Source organism: Poromitra crassiceps, assembly GCF_964638095.1.
Source record: "Poromitra crassiceps genome assembly, chromosome: 3".
In the NCBI taxonomy this organism is placed as follows: domain Eukaryota; kingdom Metazoa; phylum Chordata; class Actinopteri; order Beryciformes; family Melamphaidae; genus Poromitra; species Poromitra crassiceps.
This window is the reverse complement of record NC_139625.1, coordinates 88,035,928-88,062,244: the sequence shown is the minus strand read 5'-3', so window position 1 is coordinate 88,062,244 and position 26,317 is coordinate 88,035,928. Positions and strand designations below refer to the sequence as shown.

The following is a 26,317-nucleotide window of genomic DNA, read 5'->3' as shown; positions in this document are numbered from 1 at the left end:
CACGTCTCTTTAGCAACGCGGAGAAACTTTATCCCAGAGACCCCCTCCTCCGCCTGGGCAAGACGCTTGGATTTCACTGCTGATTTAATAGAAATGAAACAGGATGGATTTGGGGATATTTCATTAATCTTCCTTCCCTTTCATTGCAGAGGAAATTAAAGCCAAAAGAGTTCAAAACTATTCACCCGTCTCCCCCCCTCCTTCCCCGTCTCTGAGTCGGGCTTGCCAGTGACTATTCTCTCTCTCTCTCTCTCTCTCTCTCTCTCTCTCTCTCTCTCTCTCTCTCTCAGGAAAGTTAAGACCCAGTTAGTGGTCCTGATTCCCGGCTGATCCTGCAGACTGGGTGGATGTGTATTCTGCTGCAGGTGTAAACATCACTGTCGCTACACTGAACCAAGCATCTGCCTGCCTGCCTGCCTGCCTACTAATATTGGTATCATTATTAGTCATATTAGTTGTTATTGTTATTAATGTTGCTACTGTACATGGTGATTATTATTACTAGTCATATTTTGTACTTTTACAACAGGATTAAGCATGTTTACAGCCTGGTTCAATAGACGGTTTTGGTCTATAGTTAATTTTACTTAATTAATAATTAAGTGAATTTAACTGTACGGGAGGGTGAATTTTTATATAACTCGCCCATTTAGAGTAAAATAGGAGAAAAGACTATGTTTTGGGCGTGATTGACAGGTTGCCTGTCCAGTGATTGCACAGTTTGCCGATTACGGACCAATAGGAGGCGGAGCTGCAGCTCTGGGAAACGAGCCTCGTCTCGTGACGTCTCGCACGAGCTGCGCAAGAAGCCCAAGATGGCGACAGACAGCCACACTGGGCTTCAAAACAGGAGTCCAAAGACCAATGGATGACGTCACGCTGCCTCTGTCCATATCTTTACACACTCTGCTCTCGACCTGCTCCACATGAAAAGTGTCACGAGATCATGAAATAAAAGTCACTTGACTTGACATTATTGTGTTGTGCAGATTCAACCCCATCATGCTGCCTGACTAATTCAAGTTGTGTGTGTTTTAAAGGTCAAAGGTCAGGATGAGGGTTTGTATTTCTCCCCTCAAAACAAAACAAAACAAAACAAAACAACAATGCTTCTTTCAGACGAGGAGGGACGGCTTGAAATCATTTTCTGAAGGCATAAATGTTTACTCCGTCCCCGTCTGCACAGAACTCTATTTTTGCATTTTCTTACATTGCCCTGCGTGATGATATTCCATCATGACAGATGAAATCATTTGCTATTTAATTTGCGGTTTGCCGACAGCGCGGGAGTCTGTTTCATTTGTGAAACCAGCTTGCATTTGGAGCTATATCTTGTTCCGTTGTCCGAGTTTTATTATCTGCATATCTCACAGATTTTTCCCATAAATGCATATTAAATCAGTATTACATTAAGCATAATATAAGCCAGTGAATCTATTCGAGGCTGCGACCAGAATGCCCTCGTTCTTATTGAATTACCCGACCTTCGATAAAAATCTGGAGTTCTTACGTGCCAATAACAACACACTGAGGGGTCTAATTTGAGAGGGTGCAGTTAGAGGTTGAGTAACGGTTTTAAAGCATTACCAGGCATTGTTTACGGCAACAGATACGCTTGGCGTAATGAAATGTTCTGTCTATTTTAGGCATGAAGTGTCTTAGACAGCCATTAGGCATGGACAGCCTAATAGCATACGCCAAATGCACTCATCCCAAAATGAGGCGCCTGTTTTTCCTGCTAGGAACAACGTTTGTCTTTGCGATTAAAGTACATTGTGCTGATTATGTGAATTAGTTGAACGCAAACTTGGTAATTAAATTTTAAACAGATTCTTTGGGTAAAAGCCCCTCTCTTCCTCTGTGAAAAGTGTGGTTGGAAGGGAAGGGGGGAAATGTGGAAGTTGACCTTGCAAACCTCTGGGGAGCGAGTGCAGTTCCAGAGCGCCCGAGGGCAGACCTCTGACAGTTTGCAGCTATGGGGGAATGTTAATATGTATTTCCAGGATTATTGAATTATGTATATGATCAACTTCCCTAAGAGCGTACAGTATTAGCTTCGGGTTCATAAACAGAGGCCAGCCCTCTCTGTGCTCCAGTTCCCCCTAATGATGGTAATTATGACATGGCTTAACTGTAATACTGGATTGATTCTCAGGCTCCTGAACAAGCCTCATAGTGGCATGGTGCAACCAACCGCCCCCCTCCCCCACCCGCCGGCACGGCCCAACAAAGGCCACGTTGAGGTGGACGCACAAGCGCACCTTGGCCTGCGGGGGGCTCCCCCCTCCGGAGGTAGGCTGGCAGCCTCTGTGTGAGTGTAATACTCCAGCCATATAAAGACGGGATTAGGCTCCGGGCTTACACAACCAGGAAGAAAATTGAAAGTTTGTTGAGAAATATGCGGCTAATTCCATTCTGTCATCGGTGGATATTAAAGATTATTAGCTGCTACGTCGAATTATTTGTAAATCACAATGGCGGCACTGTTACAAATGATCCTTAATTTCCAGGGGCTCGAAGTGAGCAGGGAGTTTTAGTGGGGTTTTGTCCCATCAGGCCCTCAGAAGACCTGAGGATTGTAGGATTTTGATCCTTTTGTGGAAGTGGAGCTACTTCTTTTGTGGTGCCTGACTTCCCTCATCTCCAGAGATATAATAATATTGATGGGACCTGCTGCATAATGGAACCACATGCAAACAATAAACAGACGCTGAAAAAAGATCAAATTGCCTCGTTCACCAAGACAGGATCTGAAGCGAACGTTTCTCCACCCTCTGCTGGTCTCACTGCAGTGGGTAGACTGGGCCGTTTGGCACCTGTGCTGGATTAAAGGGTTGCGTTGGGGGAGGTTTGGGGGGGCACTGCCAGTAGCTAGACAGACTTAAGCTTTTAGATTGGGTTACGGAGAGGGGCGGGACCCAGGCAGGCCAGGTGCTGGCTGGGTAATACCTCCCAGATCTCAACAATCTGGTTCTGTTCTGTGGGCCGCACTGCGCTCCCCTTCCCCTCTCGCCCCGGGTCTTGGTAGCGTGCCATCACACTTGGTATTTATCTAGACTCTCCAAGTGGACCGGGCAATCTGCGATCGCTATACCGGCCTCACGGCTGCTGATGGAGGAAAGGGTCTAGATATAAGGAGCCCGAGAGCAGAACTCCAGCTTGGGTTTGACCAATATCATGGGTTTTCAGCCCGTTCTCACTTCAACGGCGTCCAATATTGCCGCTCTGTCAGGCACCTTGTGCATCGGATGTTAACGAGCTCGGTACCGCGTACCCCATGGGTGCACCGTTAAACGAAGGTCAAGGTTTGAGACTGAGGTGGAGGGGTTGGAGGCTTGGGGGAGAACGTAGGGCAGGGGTTCCCAACCTTTTTTGGCTTGTGACCCCACTTTGATGTCACAAAAATCTAGGGAACCCAGAGCCCATGCAGCTACCATGCACGGCCAGTGGACCGGGGTGGGCTGGCCTTTTCTCAGAATTCTGACATTAAATTCAGAATTCTGATATTATCTCAGAATTCTGAACTGTGGGGGGCACGGTGGGGCAGTTGTAGCGCTGTCGCCTCACAGCTAGAAGGTCCTGGGTTCGATTCACCTGAGACGCCTGTTGTGAGCGCTGAAGGAATGCGTGCCCGTCCGCATGTCCTCGAGTGCCCACCGCCCGGATGGGGTCGTCAAAAGGACCTTTCTGTGTGGAGTTTGCATGTTCTCCCTGTGCACCCTGGGGGTTTCCTTCATATAGGAACCCCACACCAAAACATGCAATATCCTGGTCACTGAAGTGGTGCCTCCTCTGGTCGTGAAAAGAAGTGGCTGGCTACTGCCCATGTCTCAGAGGAAGCATGGAGCCAGATCGGCAGAGGGTGGAGCAGCAACCAGGATAAATAAATTAAAATGTTGCACTAATGGGGGATAAAAATGGGATAAAAAAATCAGGGAAGAATTGGGAACTGTTGGCATTGTGACATCATGACTCTTACATCTGACAGTAATGATGACATCATGACTCTTACATCTGACAGTAATGATGACATCATGACTCTTACATCTGACAGTAATGATGACCGAGGATGTCAGTGATGATGTTACTTCTGAGAATAACGTTGGAATTCGGAGAAAAAACTCAGAACAGAATTCAGATTTTTTTCTTTACTTTATTCTCACAGAATTCTGACTTTATTATCAGAATTCTAACTTCATTCTCAGACTCCTGGCTTAAGTCAAATACATTTTTCATGTGTGGCCATAATCCTCTTCCATAGTCACTGTGTGTATGTTGTAAAAAAATAAAATAATAATCAGGCAACCCCATTTGAATTCCATGCAACCCCCACCATATCCAAACCCTAACCCCAAACAAGTGGCTACCAGTGCCTAACCATAACCTCCTCCCCCTATGCCTAAACCAAGAGACACCCCCCCCCCAATGCCTAAACTCAACCTGTGCCCCACAGGTTAACTTGACCTTTGCCTGACCCCAACAGGTGCACGGTGCTTGTTTAACGGTGCACCCGTGGGCGTATATTATTTGCGCACAAGGGTACCATTCTCGTTAACATCCCACGCACAAGGTGCGATTTTTGAAGGCCATCCGGAGCGATCTGAGGTGGAGAGCTAGATCTACTGAGGTGAATGGAGAGCTAGATCTACTGAGGTGAATGGAGAGCTAGATCTACTGAGGTGGAGAGCTACATCTTTGTGTCGACAAGTTCAGAGTTTCCCCCAAGTGTATTCATGTCATGTCAAGCTTCTGAAACAACATTCAGACTTTTTGGCACTAAAACGTTCCATTGGAACAGAGGGTGGAGTTTAGGCTTGGACAGATGATGAAACCTATGCGGAAGTGGCAAAAACTGCAGTTCCTCGAATCGCCACTTGAGGCTGGCTGCAAAAGTGAGTCATTCCCCATTCACCATGTTAAAATGACCGACTTTACAACAGGCCTAAAGGTTAGAGAAGCGAACTTGTGACTGGAAGGTTGTCGGTTCAATTCCCTGGACTGGCAGGATAAATCCCTCCCTCATTACCACCACCGAGGTGCCCTTGGGCAAGGCCCTTAACCCCAACCGCTCAGGGGCTGCTCAGTGGTCAGCAGATCAGACTGTTGTACTGATCAGCTTCCAGGTGTGAATGTGTGTGTGAATGTGAACAGGGTGCTCCTGAAAAAGAGAGCATTGCTCTCAGTGAGACTCAACAAAAATTCCAGTATATCATTAGAAAATGAATTGCAATTTCAGACTTTTCCCAATATTATTTTGTTTTTTGTTCAGGTCAGGTCAGGCAGGCTTACATTTTTAAGGACCAACTCAGGCTCTTCTGATGTGGACCATCTCTGGTTTTGATGTAGTAATTGCATTGCAAAAAGCAGATCCTAGATCAGTACTGTAATTGATTACTACCAGCTCTGGATGCTGTCCATGTCTGGGCCATTTAACAAAGCTACTGGAAGGAGAAACACATGCTGAGATGTTGTTGCCCGTGCTGAGCTAGTTCATGTCATCGTATCACCTCCCACTTTATTCATTTGCTGGAGTGTATTTCAGGTCCAATACTGCATCAAATATGTTTTAAATAGATCATAAACATACGAGTTGAGAGAGGATACCAATGTGTTCTTGTTTTACCTCGCAGTAAAAAAAATCAAAATTGCTTGCAAAAACACAGCTGAGGTAAAATAAATGTGTGTGTGTGTGTGTGTGTGTGTGTGTGTGTGTGTGTGTGTGTGTGTGTGTGTGTGTGTGTGTGTGTGTGTGTGTGTGTGTGTGTGTGTGTGTGTGTGTGTGTGTGTGTTATAGGGTATATATAGGATATATTGAATTCCATGCAACCCCCACCATATATATATATATATATATATATATATATATACTAGGGATGTCACAATATATCGTCCCACAATATATCGCGATATCAAAACGTGACAATATGTATCGTTGAGATGAAATCTCATATCGTGAGAAAAAGAAGCTGAACATGGTGGCACTGATCTGCATCTGATTGCATGCTCGCTCTCCTTTTCATTGCTTTGTTTGAACAGACGAGGGAGGTTACAGACACGGAGGATGAAAATGGTGAAATTACTCAATATCGTGTATCGTATCGTATCGTCAACTGAGTGTATCGTGACACCCCTAATATATACATACACACACATATATGTGTGTGTATATATATATATATATATATATATATATATATATATATATATATATATATATATATATATATATACACACATATATATATATATACACATATATATAACCTTTTACACATGAAAACATCAAAGTAAATGCATATGCAATGCATACAGTATTGCATGCACAGTAATATATCATACTGTTAGACATTGTATCATAAGTTCTGTTAGTTATATATATATATATATATATATATATATATATATATATATAGCCTATACATTTTGGTATTTTGGTCTTTTGATTTACCAGCTTTTGCATGCCTTAGCTTAGTCTTCTTTAGACTTGCTGGTTCATTGATAGATGATGTAAAAATAAAAACTACAGAGATGTAATAAACAGATAAAAGGCTGCGTTGCTTTATAGGAAAACAGAAGCTCTTACATGTTATGCTATATCTATATAGTATATATCTATATACGTATGCTATATCTATATATTATATATTATATATCTATATACTTATGCTATATCTATATAGTATATATCTATATACTTATGCTATATCTATATATTATATATTATATATCTATATACTTATGCTATATCTATATAGTATATATCTATATACGTATGCTATATCTATATATTATATATTATATATCTATATACTTATGCTATATCTATATAGTATATATCTATATACGTATGCTATATCTATATATTATATATTATATATCTATATACTTATGCTATATCTATATAGTATATATCTATATACGTATGCTATATCTATATATTATATATTATATATCTATATACTTATGCTATATCTATATAGTATATATCTATATACTTATGCTATATCTATATATTATATATTATATATCTATATACTTATGCTATATCTATATAGTATATATCTATATACGTATGCTATATCTATATATTATATATTATATATCTATATACTTATGCTATATCTATATAGTATATATCTATATACGTATGCTATATCTATATATTATATATTATATATCTATATACTTATGCTATATCTATATAGTATATATCTATATACGTATGCTATATCTATATATTATATATTATATATCTATATACTTATGCTATATCTATATAGTATATTTATCTATATACTTATGCTATATCCAGTGATGTTGTGGTAAATAAAAGGGAAGCTAAACTATGACATCATCATGAGACACAAGTGTGGTAGTGGAGTCGAGTAGGCCACAGTGCGACTCCAGTGCTGGACTCATTTTGAGAACTCGTGACTTGACTTGGACTTGAGCACTGATGACTCGGACTTGGAATGGAGCATTCATGCATTTTAGAGACGAGGACTCAGACTTTTTTTTTGTTCATTATTTTAGTAGTAGTAGTAGTAGTAGTAGTAGGCCCTAATAATTTGGCATAAGATATTGATAGCTATATTAAAAACATGACATTATTAAATTTTGTGCAAGGGCAGACACGTGTGTTCCACCTACATGTGGATTCACGCTCATGTTAGGTAACTCCGGACTCGGGTAATGGGGAATGGACTCGGACTGGACTCGCACTCTTTTTTGGTGACTCGGACTGTGACTCGGAGTCAAACACATGGGGATTCGAGACTCAACTCGAACACAAGATATAGTGACTTGACTACAAGACTGAACAGAAATCATATATACATATATTTTTATAAAATCATGAATGCATGCTTTCCGCCCTGTCATCGACTGACATCAGTTGGTTTGACCATGACGTATGCCATGGATTTATACCGGCGTTAAAGGTGGTAGTGCAAATAAAGCAGTGCACACTGAGTTGAAGGAGTAGTTTTAGCCTCCATTACATCTGTGCATGTGTCTCCTAAACACCATATAATGCAGACTTATGGCTGAGGTGATGGACATTTGACTGCCTCTCTTGAGCGCCCTCCAATGGCAAGTCAGGTAGAGATGCTTCTTAACTTTGGTTCTCAGACCTTCAGACTCAATCCAAAAAGACCCAACTAAACTCTTGCACACAAAATGCAGCCTGGAAATCCCACAGCGCAGACTTGAACAAAATGAGGAAAAAGGCTGATGAAGTGAACGCTGGAACAGGGTTGAAGCCATTGAGCCGCATGTGTAATATTTGAATGACAAGCACACGAGGCTGCTGCTGTTGGGTGAAAAACGTGCATCTCCAAAATGTCAACTTTCCAGGAACTAAGAAAAACTGCCTTGTTTTTAGCTTGACCACCATGCACGTATCAGGGTTTTGAAAGGGTTTCCATTAACCTTGTCAAAAAGGCAGGAAGTAGCACAGGTGCACCAAAACATTAAGGGTTTCCAACTTCCAGTCCATTTAGGTGTTCGAGTGCTGGGGCCCTAATTAGTGAGTTGGTTACACCTGTGTGTACTCTGCAAAATGGCAGCTGCAAAGGTGTTTCTGGTTTGTGCAGTGTTATCATTCTATCATGTCATTTAGTTTTATTTAATTAAATTTTTGAGTATTATATAACTCGCATCACATTTATTTAGTATGATGCCTCTTTTTTCAGAGCCAAATTTGTTTTTTGGGAGCACAGACTGATTCCGTATCCGCCGGATCTGCAACTGCCCATTCCGCTTTTTACCAGATGCCCAACATGCCAAGCTTTTGGCCCACTATAGTTTCAATAGCACTGAACTCCGTCAGTAAAGAAGCATGCATATGTAAGTCAAAACAGTAAAATGACCAAAGTCGTAAGGTTTTCACCCGACAATGATGATGTTAAAAAATAAATAAATAAATAAATAAATAAATAAATAAATAAATAAATAAACAAACAAACAAACAAACAAACAAACAAACAGATGAAAGTGCATTGCAGTCTTGTGTTAAGACAGGGCTGGAGGTTTAAATCCGAATGTGTTCAATCCGTCCCGCCGGTCCCGGCCTGTGTGTCTGCTCAGACTTGTTTTGATAGAATAATTCTAGCTTTTATTATGTTGCTGCCACTGCCTGCTGAGCTGATTTGAATTGCTTGTAATTCCAAAGTGTGTTAAGTAGCAGCTCTGTGAGAGGAGAGAGCATGTTCCAAACCTTCTAATGTGTAAGTGTCTTTCAGATTCCTGACGTGACACGCGGCCACATGACGAGCTGCCTGGCTGTAATCACTAATTATAGGATTGCCTGAAAGATTCTCGTTATAATGAATGATTGATGACCTCTGAAAGAAAGCAGCACGACCATTTCTGTCCTCTGACAGCGCGACGTTCTGTCCTCTGACAGCACGACGTTCGCACTGAATTGAAACCACTTAAGTCGAAAATGCCTGGACGCAGACGAGAGGGCTCAATAGCAAGTTGTGCACTGCCATTTTGAAAATGGACACGTTTGCATTGGCCCCTCTTTGAATAGCCTGTATATTCCTGCAACCCCTGAAATCTGAACCCACGCTTCTGCCAAAAGCTCAGCGGCTGTTCTTGAGAAAAGAAAATCAACCCAAATAGTACACAGACTTAAATCCTTATAAATTGAATTTCATTGAGAAAAATGTTGGAAGACGGAGTAAACTGATTTGTTTTCGGAGTATGTGCTATTTTTTGTGGTTACTTATATCTACATATCTGGGTTTCGTTCGAGGCATTCTCATGCCAAGACCTACTTTGCCTCCATCCAACGGGTAGAGTGGATGATAATTGTATAGGGGTAGAGTGGATGATAATTGTATAGGGGTAGAGTTAATTGTATAGGGGTGGAGTTAATTGTATAGGGGTAGAGTTAATTGTATAGGGGTAGAGTTAATTGTATAGGGGTAGAGTTAATTGTATAGGGGTAGAGTTAATTGTATAGGGGTAGAGTTAATTGTATAGGGGTAGAGTTAATTGTATAGGGGTAGAGTTAATTGTATAGGGGTAGAGTTAATTGTATAGGGGTAGAGTTAATTGTATAGGGGTAGAGTTAATTGTATAGGGGTAGAGTTAATTGTATAGGGGTAGAGTTAATTGTATAGGGGTGGAGTTAATTGTATAGGGGTAGAGTTAATTGTATAGGGGTGGAGTTAATTGTATAGGGGTAGAGTTAATTGTATAGGGGTAGAGTTAATTGTATAGGGGTGGAGTTAATTGTATAGGGGTAGAGTTAATTGTATAGGGGTAGAGTTAATTGTATAGGGGTAGAGTTAATTGTATAGGGGTAGAGTTAATTGTATAGGGGTAGAGTTAATTGTATAGGGGTGGAGTTAATTGTATAGGGGTAGAGTTAATTGTATAGGGGTAGAGTTAATTGTATAGGGGTAGAGTTAATTGTATAGGGGTAGAGTTAATTGTATAGGGGTAGAGTGGATGATAATTGTATAGGGGTAGAGTGGATGATAATTGTATAGGGGTAGAGTTAATTGTATAGGGGTGGAGTTAATTGTATAGGGGTAGAGTTAATTGTATAGGGGTAGAGTTAATTGTATAGGGGTGGAGTTAATTGTATAGGGGTAGAGTTAATTGTATAGGGGTAGAGTTAATTGTATAGGGGTAGAGTTAATTGTATAGGGGTAGAGTTAATTGTATAGGGGTAGAGTGGATGATAATTGTATAGGGGTAGAGTTAATTGTATAGGGGTGGAGTTAATTGTATAGGGGTAGAGTTAATTGTATAGGGGTAGAGTTAATTGTATAGGGGTGGAGTTAATTGTATAGGGGTAGAGTTAATTGTATAGGGGTAGAGTTAATTGTATAGGGGTAGAGTTAATTGTATAGGGGTAGAGTTAATTGTATAGGGGTAGAGTTAATTGTATAGGGGTAGAGTTAATTGTATAGGGGTAGAGTTAATTGTATAGGGGTAGAGTTAATTGTATAGGGGTAGAGTTAATTGTATAGGGGTAGAGTTAATTGTATAGGGGTAGAGTTAATTGTATAGGGGTAGAGTTAATTGTATAGGGGTGGAGTTAATTGTATAGGGGTAGAGTTAATTGTATAGGGGTAGAGTTAATTGTATAGGGGTAGAGTTAATTGTATAGGGGTAGAGTTAATTGTATAGGGGTAGAGTTAATTGTATAGGGGTAGAGTGGATGATAATTGTATAGGGGTAGAGTGGATGATAATTGTATAGGGGTAGAGTGGATGATGTAGTTGTAGAGTGAAGTTGTATTAGGGGTCAAATGCTGATTTTAGATTTGGGGAAATAGAACAATATGGGATCAACTAAAAGAAATAATACATTGTTTGACGGTGACCCAGCGGATAGCATAAGAAAGTGTCAGTTACTGTAAACACTTGTTTCCATTGTGGTTCTGGACAGAAGGGCTTGATGCTCCATTCTTGTTTCGGAGATGAGAGCTTTGAGTTAGATGTTATGGAAAACAAATATGCACTTTGTATGATATTCTGTACCGAAAATATGATCCTTTCTTTTCAAGACCCCACCATATATTAGCAGAAGTGATATAAACACAGTGCCAGATGGATTTAACAATTTCAGATGTCTACATTTTAAACTGCTAGAGGATGTGTGCTTGGAAAATAAGCAATTTTTTCAAGCACACAAGCACGGTACTGATATGTGGCAAGCCATTATATACATGTGTGTGTGTGTGTGTGTGTGTGTGTGTGTGTGTGTGTGTGTGTGTGTGTGTGTGTGTGTGTGTATATATATATATATATATACACACACACACACACACATATACATATATATATATGTGTGTGTTATAGGGGTGTGCCATATCATATCGTTATCGATATACATTAGAGTTCATATTGATATTCTTAAGAGAATGGTGATAATGACAATACTTGTTAATCTAATGACGTAATGTAATGATGTAATGTAATGACGTGCTGCGTGACGTAATGTAATGACGTGCTGCGTGACGTAATGTAATGACGTGCTGCGTGACGTAATGTAATGACGTGCTGCGTGATGTAATGTAATGACGTGCTGCGTGATGTAATGTAATGACGTGCTGCGTGATGTAATGTAATGACGTGCTGCGTGATGTAATGTAATGACGTGCTGCGTGATGTAATGTAATGACGTGCTGCGTGACGTAATGTAATGACGTGCTGCGTGACGTAATGTAATGACGTGCTGCGTGATGTAATGTAATGACGTGCTGCGTGATGTAATGTAATGACGTGCTGCGTGATGTAATGTAATGACGTGCTGCGTGATGTAATGTAATGACGTGCTGCGTGATGTAATGTAATGACGTGCTGCGTGATGTAATGTAATGACGTGCTGCGTGATGTAATGTAATGACGTGCTGCGTGATGTAAGCACAACAACAACAATCATGGCTGAAAGTGGCTCCACGGAGGAGGAGTTATGACCCGTTCCTTTAAAACTGGGAAATGGGAATGTGACGGGTCAAAGGTCATGAGCTCCGACGGTGACATCACCAGTGCTCGTATTTTCTCTCCCAAACTCGGAGGAGCCTCAGCAGCCCCGACCTCAAAAGTCCAAGATGGCTGCTCTGCTCCGCGCATCAAAATGGTAGTAAATACTGTTTATTATGAATAGTTTATTAGCACTTCTGTCTTGTTTGTGTCTCATCAAATCAGCTGTACACACAGCACTGCCTAACTTCTATCTGTGTGGACATGTTGAAGGCCTGACTGCCCAGATTGGGGTCACATTTTCGGCCGTGCTTAAAACAAAGGCTTCACGCTCAGTAGAAAAGGTTTTGAGTTCTGTTGAAGGCAGATGTACACTTCCATCCACCCCAGGAGAATCCACAACATCTCAATTAGCGGAGACGGGTGGCTTGTCTCTGTTGCAGGCCCACTTTGTGATTGGGCCCGATAAGATGGCAGGATTGTGACATGAAAAAGCTCGACCCGGCACGGCTTTAAAAGAGCACAAATCATGCGTTTGATTCGGACGCGGTCTGGGCGATGTCTTCCACATTGTCGATCCCGTCTGTCTCGGGAGGAGAGGCATGTTCTGAATCGGTGGGAAGCGTCATTCATCACTGCCAGTTATTTTCCAGTAGGCAGAGAAAGGCCCTTTTTTTTGCGCAAAAGGATTATTACGTTTACAACTTACTTGAACCTCATGTGCGAAGTACATGACTGTTGAACAAAAACTACAGTTTGCGACTCATGCCGTTTGATGTGTTAGGCAGATATTAAATTTGCGGTGGGGTTACAGGCACTTTGTGGTTTTGTTTGAGAAGCAGACGTTTTTCATGGGGTGGCTGGCGGTGGTGGTGGTGGTGGTGGGGAGGGTCGGGGGAGTGGGAGCGTCCTTGAACTGTTGCAGCGGCTCTCAGCAACACATGGGTTTCATCGCCGACATTGAACGCAGCCCCGGCCCCCTCCAACAAAAGGCACCAGTGTAGAGCTGCCTTCACATGACAGCTCTGACATGTACAATAAATATGGATTTCTCCTGTGTGTGTGTGTGTGTGTGTGTGTGTGTGTACATGTGTGTGTGTGTGTGTGTGTGTGTGTGTGTGTGTGTGTGTGTGTGTGTGTGTGTGTGTGTGTGTGTGTGTGTGTGTGTGTGTGTGGTACATGTGTGTACGTCTGAAATGATAGATGGGACTGAAAGAGGTCTCTTAATCGAGCTCTCTGTGTCTCCATTCAAATACACAGGAAGTAAACACACAGACACATGTGGGGGGCGCGCACACACACACACACACACACACACACACACACAAGCTCCCTCACACAAGCTCTCTCTCTCTCTCTCTCTCTCTCTCTCTCTCTCACACACACACACACACACACACACACACACACACACACACACACACACACACACACACACACCATATAAAATGCTTTCAGATTTGGGTCAGCTCTGTGGCCCTACTGTGCACTAAATGAGTGCTCTTTGACCTTGATATGAAAAGGCTTGACAATCTCTCCTTTAAAAGATACATTTCTCATACTTACCATCCTACATGTATTCTGCTTATAAAGAGGTTATATTTCAGGGGGGGGGGGAGTGTTAATTTAATATTTGTATCCCTTAACACAGTGGTTCTCAAAGTGGGGTCCGGGCACCCCCAGGGGGTCCTTAAGGGGGTTCCACGGGGTCCCCAGCAAAAGGTGAATAGTTTATTTTCACTAATAGCATCCATAACACAATGACGGAATGTATATGACTATTTTGCTCATGGGTTTCATACACTTTCTGTAATAAAACATCTAAAAGCAAAAATCTGATCAAAATGGGCGTCCGTGGTCTAATTTGTATCAGTTTAGGAGTCCTTGACGTGAAAATGTTTGAGAACCACTCGCCTTAAAAGACGATTGGCATATAATTGACATCAGTTTGAGCTAATCACTATGAACTGACCTCATCATAGTGCATGCCGGCCTCAGAAAAGTGTTAAATTCCATAAAGAAGTAATAATATAATAAACAACAGGGTTTTTGTGGTTTCACCCTCCACTACAGCCCTTCTTCTCCATACCACATAATGCACTCTGATACACACGATCAGATCTACCTCCTCCTCCCCAGACATTTCCACACAGTCTTCCCCCCCACAGTGCACAGATGCAGCAGTGAGAGGATTATCTGCTTATCAGGCGGGCTGTACACGGACTGACGGCTGCCTCTGTTTATTTGACTGGGGAAACTGGACTCTGACTGCTGGGAGGAAATGGTTGAGAAGTGCCAGTCTCCCCCGCACTGCTCACCAGTTTCACTTTGCGGTTTAGCCTACAAAGAGATAGACACGTTTAATTGGATTGTTGAATAGTAAATAGTAGCCTATGTGAGCCACTGATTTGAGATCTCTGACATTTGAAGGTATATCTTTGATATTTCACATGTCCCATATGTAGGTTCTACCGGTATAGTTATAATTCGTTATATGATGGGTTTAAGTTAACATTTCATGTGAATATGTATGTATGTATGTATGTACAGTATGTACAGTATGTATGTATGTATGTATGTATGTAGGTATGTATGTATGTACTGTATGTATGCATGCGCGTGTGTGTGTGTGTGTGTATGTATGTATGTATCTAATATATCTATCTGTCTGTCTGTCTGTCTGTCTGTCTGTCTGTTTTTCCTGGTGGCATTTCAACCATGCTGATGGTACGTTATATTTAAATATAAAAGGACAGTGCAAGTCTGGAGAGCTGTATTTATCTGATCCTTTCGCTGAGGATGCATTAAAAGTCTCCATGTTTGATGTGCTGTATTTAACCAGGTTCTGCAGCTCATAGCTGTGATACAGGCTATATGCAGCCCATATTGTAGCTTTGTGGCCTGATTGATGCTTCTATTCACCTCTAAGTGCTGCCTTCATGGCGCTCACGGCTTTTCATTTCAAATGGACATTTGGTTTTAGCAATCCTTTTGACTCTGTCCTTTCACACCAGAGGAGGTAGAAATAAAATATGAAAATAATAACAGCATATGACACATTTTTTCTTCTCTCTCTCTCTCTCTCTCTCTCTCTCTCTCTGTGTGACTGCAGAAAGGCTTTTCAGTAAGGAGGTTTATATCAAAAGCAGCACTCACTCAGATTCATGTCATGAGTAAACCGTGAAGCATGAACATAGAAAAACTTCAAATATTGGCTGATCTTTACGTATACTATTACGCACAAATAAATAATAGGCTGGTGTAAAATTCACATTATGTTCACCTGCAAAATGATTTTAGCTGGGATTTAGATGGGTTAGCTGAGTAGTATAATATGCTACTTTTCCACGGATAGGCCAAATGACAACATGCATGGCAAATACAGGATTGCATTATTATAGTCGATTATATTGTTCTCGTGTTTTTGGATATTGCTTCATTTTAAAATATTAAACAAAAAGCAAGCCAGTGGTTCTCCCATTTTTTCACATGAAGGACCCCTAAACTGACAAAAATTAGACCACAGACCCCCATTTCATAGGATTTTGTCCCACGGTCCCCCATATGATAATACCGGTAAGATTGAATAAGATGTTTTATTACAGAAAGTGTATAAAACCCATGACCAAAATAGTCATTGTATTACTTATGAATGGAATTACAGCTAAAATAAATTACCCCCCTTTTGGCTGGGGACCGCCTGGAACCCCCTCAAGGACCCCGGGGGTCCCCAGACCCCCATTTGAGAACCACTGACCTAGGCTATACAATGCTTCTTCAGGCTTAGTCTTTCCCCATTTTATTTAATTATGTTATCCATTTTATCAGCTGGCCATGGGAATATATAAAAACTATAAAATTGTTTCATATTGGAATAACCATTGTTTTCTAAAATATTTGCTGTGAAGTTCATCATTCTAAACTAAAAGTAAGAATTTTATTTAATTTTGAAATCCGATGTAAATCACAGTTTTACCTTTCAATATAGCAGGCTGGTCTTGTTGCAGGAATGAAAAAAAAACCCAAAAACAAATTATAACCCTAATATTTTAGATGCTGAAACAGTAATAGCCAGAGCAGAATCCCCATTAGAAATTGTTTAAAATATTTGTTTTAATGCATTAGAGAGGGCAATAAAATGTGTTGCCAGCTCGCCACCTATACCTGCCATTGTCTATAGGGGCAATCATTACCCATTTCTATCTAACGACACGTTTTCAAATCACAAACTGTTATCAGTAACTCACATAAGCATGTGTTAAGACCCATTCAGCTCTAAATGCAATCAGCGAGTCCCCATTAAGGTCTAAACTGGGAATCCACGTTCCTCCACAGCCAGCAGCAGCCCCATTTCCCCTCCACTCACCCCGCATGATGAGCGCTGTGAACGGCCATACCTTTCTTTCTTCGGGCTGAATGGAGGCGATAATGGCCCGTTATCTTATCCCAGTCGGGGGTCAAATGTTGAGCGGCTTGGAGCCCGCAGAGAGGCAGAGGGGGAGAGAGGGAACGCTCGACCCCCATGTCTGACATGGACATGGAGATGTGTTCATGATGCGAGCAGACATGTCTTGATTGGGGATTTGCATTTGTCTCCTTTACGCCCACAGAAACACCCCCCATGGCCATGTTAAATTACAACAACAATAATAATAATAATAATAATATATTGATAAATTAATATACACCTATAATATAGTTTTTTCTCGCCTCCAAGCTTATTGAAAAACATATAGCTTTTCCTATATTATAGGCACAGAGTTATATAAGATAGTTGTATAACGAATACATTAATTACTTTCTCCCCTCTAACCTTCGGTCTAAGTTGTAAATGAATTGTTGTTGTTGTTGTTGTTATTATTATTAATAATCATAATATTATAATAATACTCGTAATAATCATAATCATAATAATGTTTTGCTGTCATCCTCTATAGGTCTATACATTAATTGATACTTAAAATGAAAATTAAAAACAAACAAAAACTTTTTCCCTTTAACTTTTAATGCCCAAAATTGCCTGTAATGAATTTGTGGATAAATAATTTATAATATTTTTGTGTAACTTGATAGGTTACATGAATTGATAGATAATAGATGTAACGGACCCTATTACTCACAGGTAATTGTGCTATTCTTTAAATTATAATCTCTTCTCTGACCAAATTAATCTGATTACTGTGTAAGGAAGAGCCTCTGTGACCCAGCCACGGCTGCCCAAAGTCGGCAAGCACAGCGGATTATCTTAATTGAATTAATTCCCAATACACAGATCAGACCGGTGCCCTTCACACGCTGATCCCAGAGCAGCCCATACACTCCGCCAGGCAGCGTGACGTCAGCAGCGTATAAAAGCAGCTCGAGTTCTCTCCGCTGGTCCCATTAAAACGCAGTCTGGGACCATAGAGCCGCGCTGCGTCGGACCAACCAAAACAACCCCCAAAACACACACACCCCACCAGCGCCATGACGCACTTTTAGGAGCCTTTCCACAGAGCTGGAGATCTTTCTGTAATCGACTTTTGGGACGTTTTCTTTTGGCCGAGCGCTTGATTTGCGACCCCCCAGCCGGGGTGATGCCTGCCGGGATGTTCTCCATAGACAGCATCCTGTCCGGCCGGCCGAGCTGCAAGGAGCCGCTGCAGCTGCTGCACCACCGGAGCCTGCTGTCCGCCGGCCTCACCGACTCTCTCTACACCGACTACAGCGCGCTGTACCCGGCTGCAGGCGCGCACTCTCCCGCCGCCGGGGTCCAGTCCCGGTTAGGATATAACGGCTACTACTACGGCCAGCTGCACGTACAGGGCCCCGGGGCTGGGCCCGTGCCGTGCTGCGGCTCTGTGGCCAGCCTAAGCCCACAGCAGTGCCCCTGCATCCCGCCAGGTAGGACAGCCACAAGCCCCTCTGGAGAGCATCCCTGGATATTTTTGTAAACACTTTATATTAAGGTACACATATTCACCATTAGTTTCTTATTAGCATGCATATTAGCATATTGTTTATTAGTCATTATAAAACACTTATCAATGCCTTATTCTGCATAAACATATTCTACAACTATGCCATTAAGTAAGATTTTCCCCTTGCTCATAGTAAGGTACATGATGTGCTTAGCCTGAAGCAAGCATAAAGTAATATCTATAGGCTAATTGCAGAATAAGGCGTTAATACGTGCTTTATAATAACTATATAATCAGCCAATTAACGCATAGTAACTTAATGGTGAATAGGCTACCTTAAGTGTTACCGATGTTGTTGTTTTTACAGTGCAGTTGGTCCTGGGAAGCTATTGAAACATCTTGAATAATATTAGCCTGCATGAAATCAAGGCCTTAACAGCCCTTGAACACAAATAAAATGCGGTCTTAAATTGGCCTCAGATTTAATTCAGTTTAAATTGGACTTCAGTTCTAAGTGGCATTAGCAAGGCTTTTAAAAGTCTCCAACTTGATGGGTTTTGCAGACACTGTAATGAAACAAGGATTTATTTACCCCTTAATGTCTGCATGACGTTTCATCTAAACTCTAAAGGCTAAATAATTGGGACATGTATTTGTTTTAGCCCATGGCGCATGGTGTTTGACGTATGATGTTCTGGTGGTGGCTGCATGGCTTCATTTCCTTGTTGTTCAGATTTCGCCGCAGTGATAACAAGAAAACTATAAAATTGGTCACCCTATTTGCAATTTGACATTTTACGCATGAACTGAAAACCCGTTCGTCTCATGATGGTTTTATTCTGGTTTTATGTCCTTGGTGCAGCTGCGGCTTCCTTCCAAGACAAACCTCCCCGAAGGGACAATAAAGTCAATATTTCCTCAAATATTTACAAATTGTTGTTTACGCACGAAGTAAAATCTGCACTTGAAAGATTGTTCCAGCGTTTCCAATCTGGAGTTTTACGCATAGACATGCATCTAAGCTGTAAACACAGCAAATGCTTGTTCCAATATGTCCAATTTGCTGTTTTACGCATGAACTCAAATCTTGAAAGACAATGCCAAAGTTTTGCTGTTTTATGCACAGTGTAAAATCTGCATACAGCCATATAGCCTACATACAATGAAATTGTTTCCACGTTTCCAAATTACTGTTTTACGCGTGAGCTAAACTCTTGAAAGGCACCCACAAACTTTCCATTTTGCCGTTTTACGCGTGTTTTACGCAATACTTTCTCCAAAAACTTGAACTCTGCACCATATCTGTTGTTTCCCTCCCGTCTGTGCAGGCTACGACAGCCCGGGCTCTGTGCTGCTCTCCCCGGTGCCGCACCAGATGATGTCCTACATGAACATGGGCAGCCTGTCGCGCACCGAGCTGCAGCTCCTGAACCAGCTGCACTGCCGCAGGAAGCGGCGGCACCGCACCATCTTCACGGACGAGCAGCTGGAGGCGCTGGAGGGCCTCTTCACAGAGACCAAGTACCCGGACGTCGGCACGCGCGAGCAGCTGGCCCGCAAGGTGCACCTCCGCGAGGAGAAGGTCGAGGTCAGAGCCCGTTTCACTCATTCTACTTTCTCCCTGTTTCTGTCGACACATTTCTAATGGCTTGTTTCCAAAACACTCTAAATGTCTGATTATGTCTGTTTTTATAAAGCATGAAAATATTCTCGCATGGCGGGCGACATTATTATTATTATTATTATTATTATTATTGGCTATCATTATTATTACTACCAAAAACTTGACTCTATGCATACTTTTCAGCTCCACAATTAAACTAATGCAGTGACTAGTTTGTTGGTAATTAAAACAATTACATTTTGCACAATATTTTTTATAGTTTCGTAAACTATTTGTGTCTTAAAGGAAAGATAATAATAATAATTATTATTATTAGTAGTAGTAGGTAGTAGCAGCAGCAGCAGCTAGTAGTAGTAATAGTATTCGTAGCTATAGTAGTAGTATTGTGGCTCGTCTGGATTCAACCTCCTTTCAAGCTCTTTTAATAAACAGACATCATTTCACTTTACAATAAAATAACCCACTATTTCTGCATTGCAAATGTAGATAGGCCTATCTATAACCTGTTGACTACCATACTGCTTTAAAATAAACTGAGGGAAGCTTTGCTGTGTAGATCAACTTCTCCAATATGCGAATTAACTAGACTTTAAAAAATTGCATCCAACAATATTTTGTGCATAGGGAGTGACATTCATATTTTGTATGGGGGGGGGGGCGCACACACACACACACACACACACACACACACACACACACACACACACACACACACACACACACACACACACACACACACACACACACACACACACACACACACACACAGTATATTAATGGTCACATAGAGATTTTCAAAGAAAATAACGAGTTGTAGATATTTAAATTCTTGAAAAATATACATTATATAAAATATAATGTGAATATTTATTTCTACCAATAATCTATCAAATGTGTTTGATCCAAGAATAGCATTGTGATTCCTCTTTCCAATTGAAGAATAAATTCGATGGACTCATTTCATTATCAATTCATTATCAATTCATTAGAGGGTTCCCATGGTCATGTTCATGGGAACATGGGACATTTTCAAAATCTCGTTGTCCAGGCCCAGAATCAGTCAATCCTTGAAAGCTTTGGATAAGTCATGGGATTTTGTTGTGTGTTAATGATGCATTACATAATGTTCCATGGATGACCTGCACATAACGACACATTTATTTTCTGTATAGTGACGTAAATCCAATATAAAGAGGTCTGCCCTATTTTTCCAGTGTAGCCTACAGTAATAATTTCTGGTATTGATTCAGAGTAACCTCACATACATGGAAATTCCATAGGCTATGGATCCTTGAAAAGTCATGGAAAAGTTTTGAAATTGGATCCATGAAAATGTGTGGGAACCCTGCAGCGGTTCTCAACGTGTGCATGGTCCGCGGACCACCAGGGTTTCCAGGGGGACCCATGCAAGCAAATCGATGGATTATTAAACTTCATTATGTCATTTACAAGAAGTTACACAATTAGAGATTTCTCTGTTATGACAGTCATGAACTCAACAAAAGCATCTAACACAAAATCATCTAACAATAAAAATATATATAGAATATATATAAATATAAAGAGCCAAAAAACAAACAAAAATTTGGTCTATTTATGGCTTAAAAAACATGGGTTCTATGAAAAGGCTTGAGAATCCATGCTCATAAAGCTGCTTCTCGTCCTCGCTGTAGGTGTGGTTCAAAAACCGTCGCGCGAAGTGGAGGCGGCAGAAGCGCTCATCATCGGAGGAGTCGGAGAACTCCGAGCAGAAATGGAACAAATCCCAGACGAACCAGACGAAAGCGAACAGCGCGGCAGAGAAAGCCGAGTTGGAGCCGAACAAGAGTGAGGTGGACTCGGACAGCTGACACTTACACAACAACAACAACAACAACCACAAATCGTCCGCCAGTCAAGACTCACAAGTCAGTGGACTCGACGACATGCTGGTCTGATGAAACAAACCGTGTTGCCATGTTGCACATTGTACAGTAAATATTAACGTTTTATTAATTGATTATTTGTCCGCTATTTATATTTAATTTAATTCTTATTTTTTAAATGTTATGTCACACCAGGTGGATGTGACGCCCGGTGGATTTTATGGATATGTCTGAATATATCGCAATGTTATGTGACATTCTTATGGAAATTAAATGTTGTAATTCTGGTATAGACCTATATATGGGCTATAAATGTATATATCTTTTTCCCATTCTTTAATGGCAACTATTCGTTGCGCAGTTATAGTCGCAGGGAAAATATGATAAGCCTATACTGTATAAGGTGAATTAATGAAAAAAACAACAAACAAAAACATATAGACCTAGGCTGTTCACATTATCACATGGGGATATGTCGATATTTTTTATTTTACTTTAAGAAAACCTACTTAAAAGAACAATGAATATACATTAAAAGCATAAATGAAACATCAACATGTCTGATTTGATTTCATTATTTGTTTCAGGCTAAAGCTTTATTTTATTTGGAATCCGAAAACGGCATTTAAAAAAATATGAGAATTGAGTAGCCTACATGTGAGATGGGGAAATAGCATGGCTATCTTTTTTCTGAGTGGCTGAAATAAAACAATAGCTTATGAAAAATACTATTTCCAAAATATAATAAAATGAGACAAAGTAGGACTACAATTTTGCAAAATTACATTTTGACAAATTATCAAAATACAAGAGGGCGTTCCATCAGCAAAGAAGAAAAAGCAGCCTAAAATATTATTTGTTAAATTTTCAATTCACCATTTGATGATTGCATATACTGGCATTTTTCCACCTAAATCTGTCAGTGATGTATGTGTGTGTGTGTGTGTGTGTGTATATATATATATATATATGATATTAGGCTCACCAGGATTTCCTTTTTCTTCATCATAATGATAAATAAATAAAGGCATACCTTTATTTTCTGATCTGCAGACTTCACTACAAGACCCTTAAATTAGCCCTTAAAAACACCTTAAAATCCCTGCATGAAATGTTTTTAACAGGAGGATCTGAACACACACTTTCTTGTTCTTAATTCTTTCCACTGTTTTTAGGATTATTTCTCTGCCTATTAAACCTATTGTGCGTGATATTTTTCCACCCCCACTAAAGCCATATGACCACTGGGCCCGTTTATGCTCTCAGTCTTACATTTTACAGCAGTATTATATTCCATTTCATAAAAACCTTTATAGTCAACTAAATAGGGAGTACGTAACAGATTTGCTTATAGCCGTAATCTGAAATTCATGTGGAATTATGATATCCTGCAAATGCTTTGACTAACATTCATTTAAAATGATGCAAATGTCGGACAATATGAAAAACCCTGGCTTTTATATCCAATACAAAGGAGGCAAACTATGACTTATCCTGAAAATAGCTAATAACAATTGATTATACTTTGAGAAATGCTTTCATTTAGCAACCCCCCCCCCCCCCCCCCCCCACCCATAAGAGAATATCATAACAGTACCAACAAAATTTGAACAATTGACTGATATGAGTTTTTGAAAGCTGATAATGGCTCATGATTTTGCTTGGCGATCATTTGTGCCAATATTCAGTAACTTAAAATTTACCATTTCCATGCCAAAATATTCCAAGTATTCGACCAAAATTGCCATTACATTATTTTAGTGTTAGCAGCTCTTTAAGGAGGGGTGACCCACCACACAATTGTGGTGAAACTACATGACTGACTTTAAATGGCAACTTCAGAAAATACATTCTAATTGAATAAACAAAATCAAACATCATGTGAGTTGTCTGTTTTTAGAGGATCCTCCATCATATCAGTGGTGGATATGCTATTAGCGATGCACGATATTGGATATTTTTTGCCGATATTGCCGATATTTTCGAACTCTTTTGGGTGATTGCCAATACCGATATATGGATATACGAGCACCCCCCCCCCCCCACCCCCACCCACCTAATTTCAGAGAATATCAACTCTCTGTTGAATTAACACATTATGATGCCTATACTCTTATCGTGATGCTGACTGGCAGATGCCGACATAAATACAATGCTTTTCAAAATGTACACATTCACTGGGCAAAATAAGAAAACATACTTCAACTTAGGTTATGTAAAACATGCCATATTCTTATTTATGTATTTATTAATTTATTACTGTAACATTTTCTTTCGAACAAAACTGTATGCTTCATCCTGGATGATGCTCTTCCTGAAACAATTCTACCAATTAGCCACCACAACCAGGGCAAATTTGATCTATTTCAAAAGTTGCAAAACAAATAAAATGTAATCTCTGCCGTGCAGGGATCATGTGAATGTGTGCATTTGGTTAAGCATTTAGTCTAGCATCAAGAGCATTTGGGCATGAATTAAGCACCATTTTATTGGTGACCATTTTTACTGGTCATTATAAAGCCTTTATCTGCTGATGGTGTGCCAATATCATCGTGCATCCCTAGTTTTACCCTAAGAATTGACATGACAACGATTTATATCAGCCCAATTAAACAGGTGATAATGTATTTTCTGCAAATACTGTAAAACAACTTGGAGCCACATTATGACGGATGCAATAAGTTATATGCTGAGGTAATGTAATCTCTCTGATCCATTTGCACATAATGTAATTACAAATGCTGTTTTATGGCAGCATGCCATGTGTGATCTCTGCTTTATTGTAGATCTCCACAGCCCACACAGTGAACCAGGCTGGACACAACACACTAACCGACTTCCACAAGTGCTCTTTTTTTATACGGCTATAAAAGAAACCACACAGTATGGCTCCTGTCATATCAGGCACTATGGGCCGAGCTAAACCATATTCCTGCCATATCAGGCCACTGATAGGTCGAGCTGTTGTGGTATTATTAACATGGAATGTATGGTTCATCGAGGCTAAAGAGCTGGTTTAAAGACACTTTTTCCAAATGTCAACGAAGATTGTGAAATTTGTTGCCTGCACTTGCTGCATTTAAAGGGGAACTATCGCAGAATTAAAAAAATTCCTTAAAGTTAAGATGCTTTCAAAAATATATGAAACATTTCAAAACATCCCAGATTTGCAGAGAATAGTGTGCTGACAATGTGTGTGTGTGTGTGTGTGTGTGTGTGTGTGTGTGTGTATGTATATATATATATATATATATATATATATATATATACACACACACACACACACACACACACACACACACACACACACACACACAGTACACAGTGTGTATATATATATATACAGTGTGTGTGTGTGTGTGTGTGTCTGTGTGTGTGTGTGTATATATATATATACAGTGTGTATATATATAGTGTGTGTGTATATATATATATGTATAACACATATATAAATATAGTGTATAGTGTATGTGTGTATATATATATATATATATATATATATATATATATATATATATATATATATGTGTGTATATATACTATATATATACACACACACACACACACACACACAATGTAGGGTGCAAAATACTTTTGCACTGTGTCAAAGATGTACAATTGTTTAAGAGGTTAAATGTAAAGTCCCCGCATTTTAATGATTTTTGTCTCACAACTGGACTCTGATTGGATCCCCTCCCTGAAGAATGATTGAAATCCTTCCAATCAGGAGGATGGGTTTTGGAACCTATAACCCAGCCAAATTCTCAAATTATTTTAAGGGTTAATAGCAAATAGAATTTTGTTGCACATACTAAGAAGCTAGCCTGGTAAACCAGCCGGTCATCTGAACTCACATTTCATTTCGTTCTACCAAGAACCCTAACCCTACCAAGAACAAAATGAAATGTGAGTTCACGTGACCGGCTAGTTTACCAGGCTATACTAAAAAGCCTATGTGGATACAAAAGGAGGGTCTTTTTCTGTTCAAGGTTTAATTCAACAGTTTATAGCTGCAGTATTAATTTGACATAGACATGTGACAGTTTTTAATCGTGCATTTTTGACCAAAAAAACAAAGAAGTAGCAACACCAACCTATACTATTCTATAGGGGCTTATAGTGGGTCTGGGGTATAGGTTTATAGTGACTTATTAGCCTACTACTTGATGCATTTGTGTTTTTTGTTTTAATCTCCTATCATTACAGTGTCTCTGCATAGAATATTCCAGTCCATTACTCTGAACTCGTCTCAGAGTCCCGCTTTGGCGACCTCCTTAACGCTCTGCAGAGCCTAGAGCCTTTTATGGAACGCAGGACGGGCCGGCCGCTAAAAAGCACTCCACTGTGTTCAGGGAAATGTCAAGCGCGCCCTTGGGCTCATCATCCAGGATGAGTTGGGAAATATGGTACTATCTCCCAGCCAGGGGACGGTAGTACCACCCTGGTTTTGGGTTAGGGGCTTGGGCTTTAGGCTTGAAGACC

The 26,317-nt window shown here is 40.3% G+C and overlaps 1 protein-coding gene across 1 annotated transcript; it reads left to right on the top strand.

Moving 5' to 3' along the window:
• Window positions 1-18,022: 18,022 nt before the first annotated feature.
• Window positions 18,023-21,820, top strand: gsc (goosecoid; the record flags this gene model as incomplete). The annotated part of the gene is made up of 3 exons (XM_083633209.1): window positions 18,023-18,329; window positions 19,675-19,934; window positions 21,644-21,820. 3 exons carry the CDS (start codon window positions 18,023-18,025, stop codon window positions 21,818-21,820), a joined length of 744 nt encoding a protein of 247 aa, XP_083489335.1.
• Between the last annotated feature and the right edge of the window lie 4,497 nt (window positions 21,821-26,317).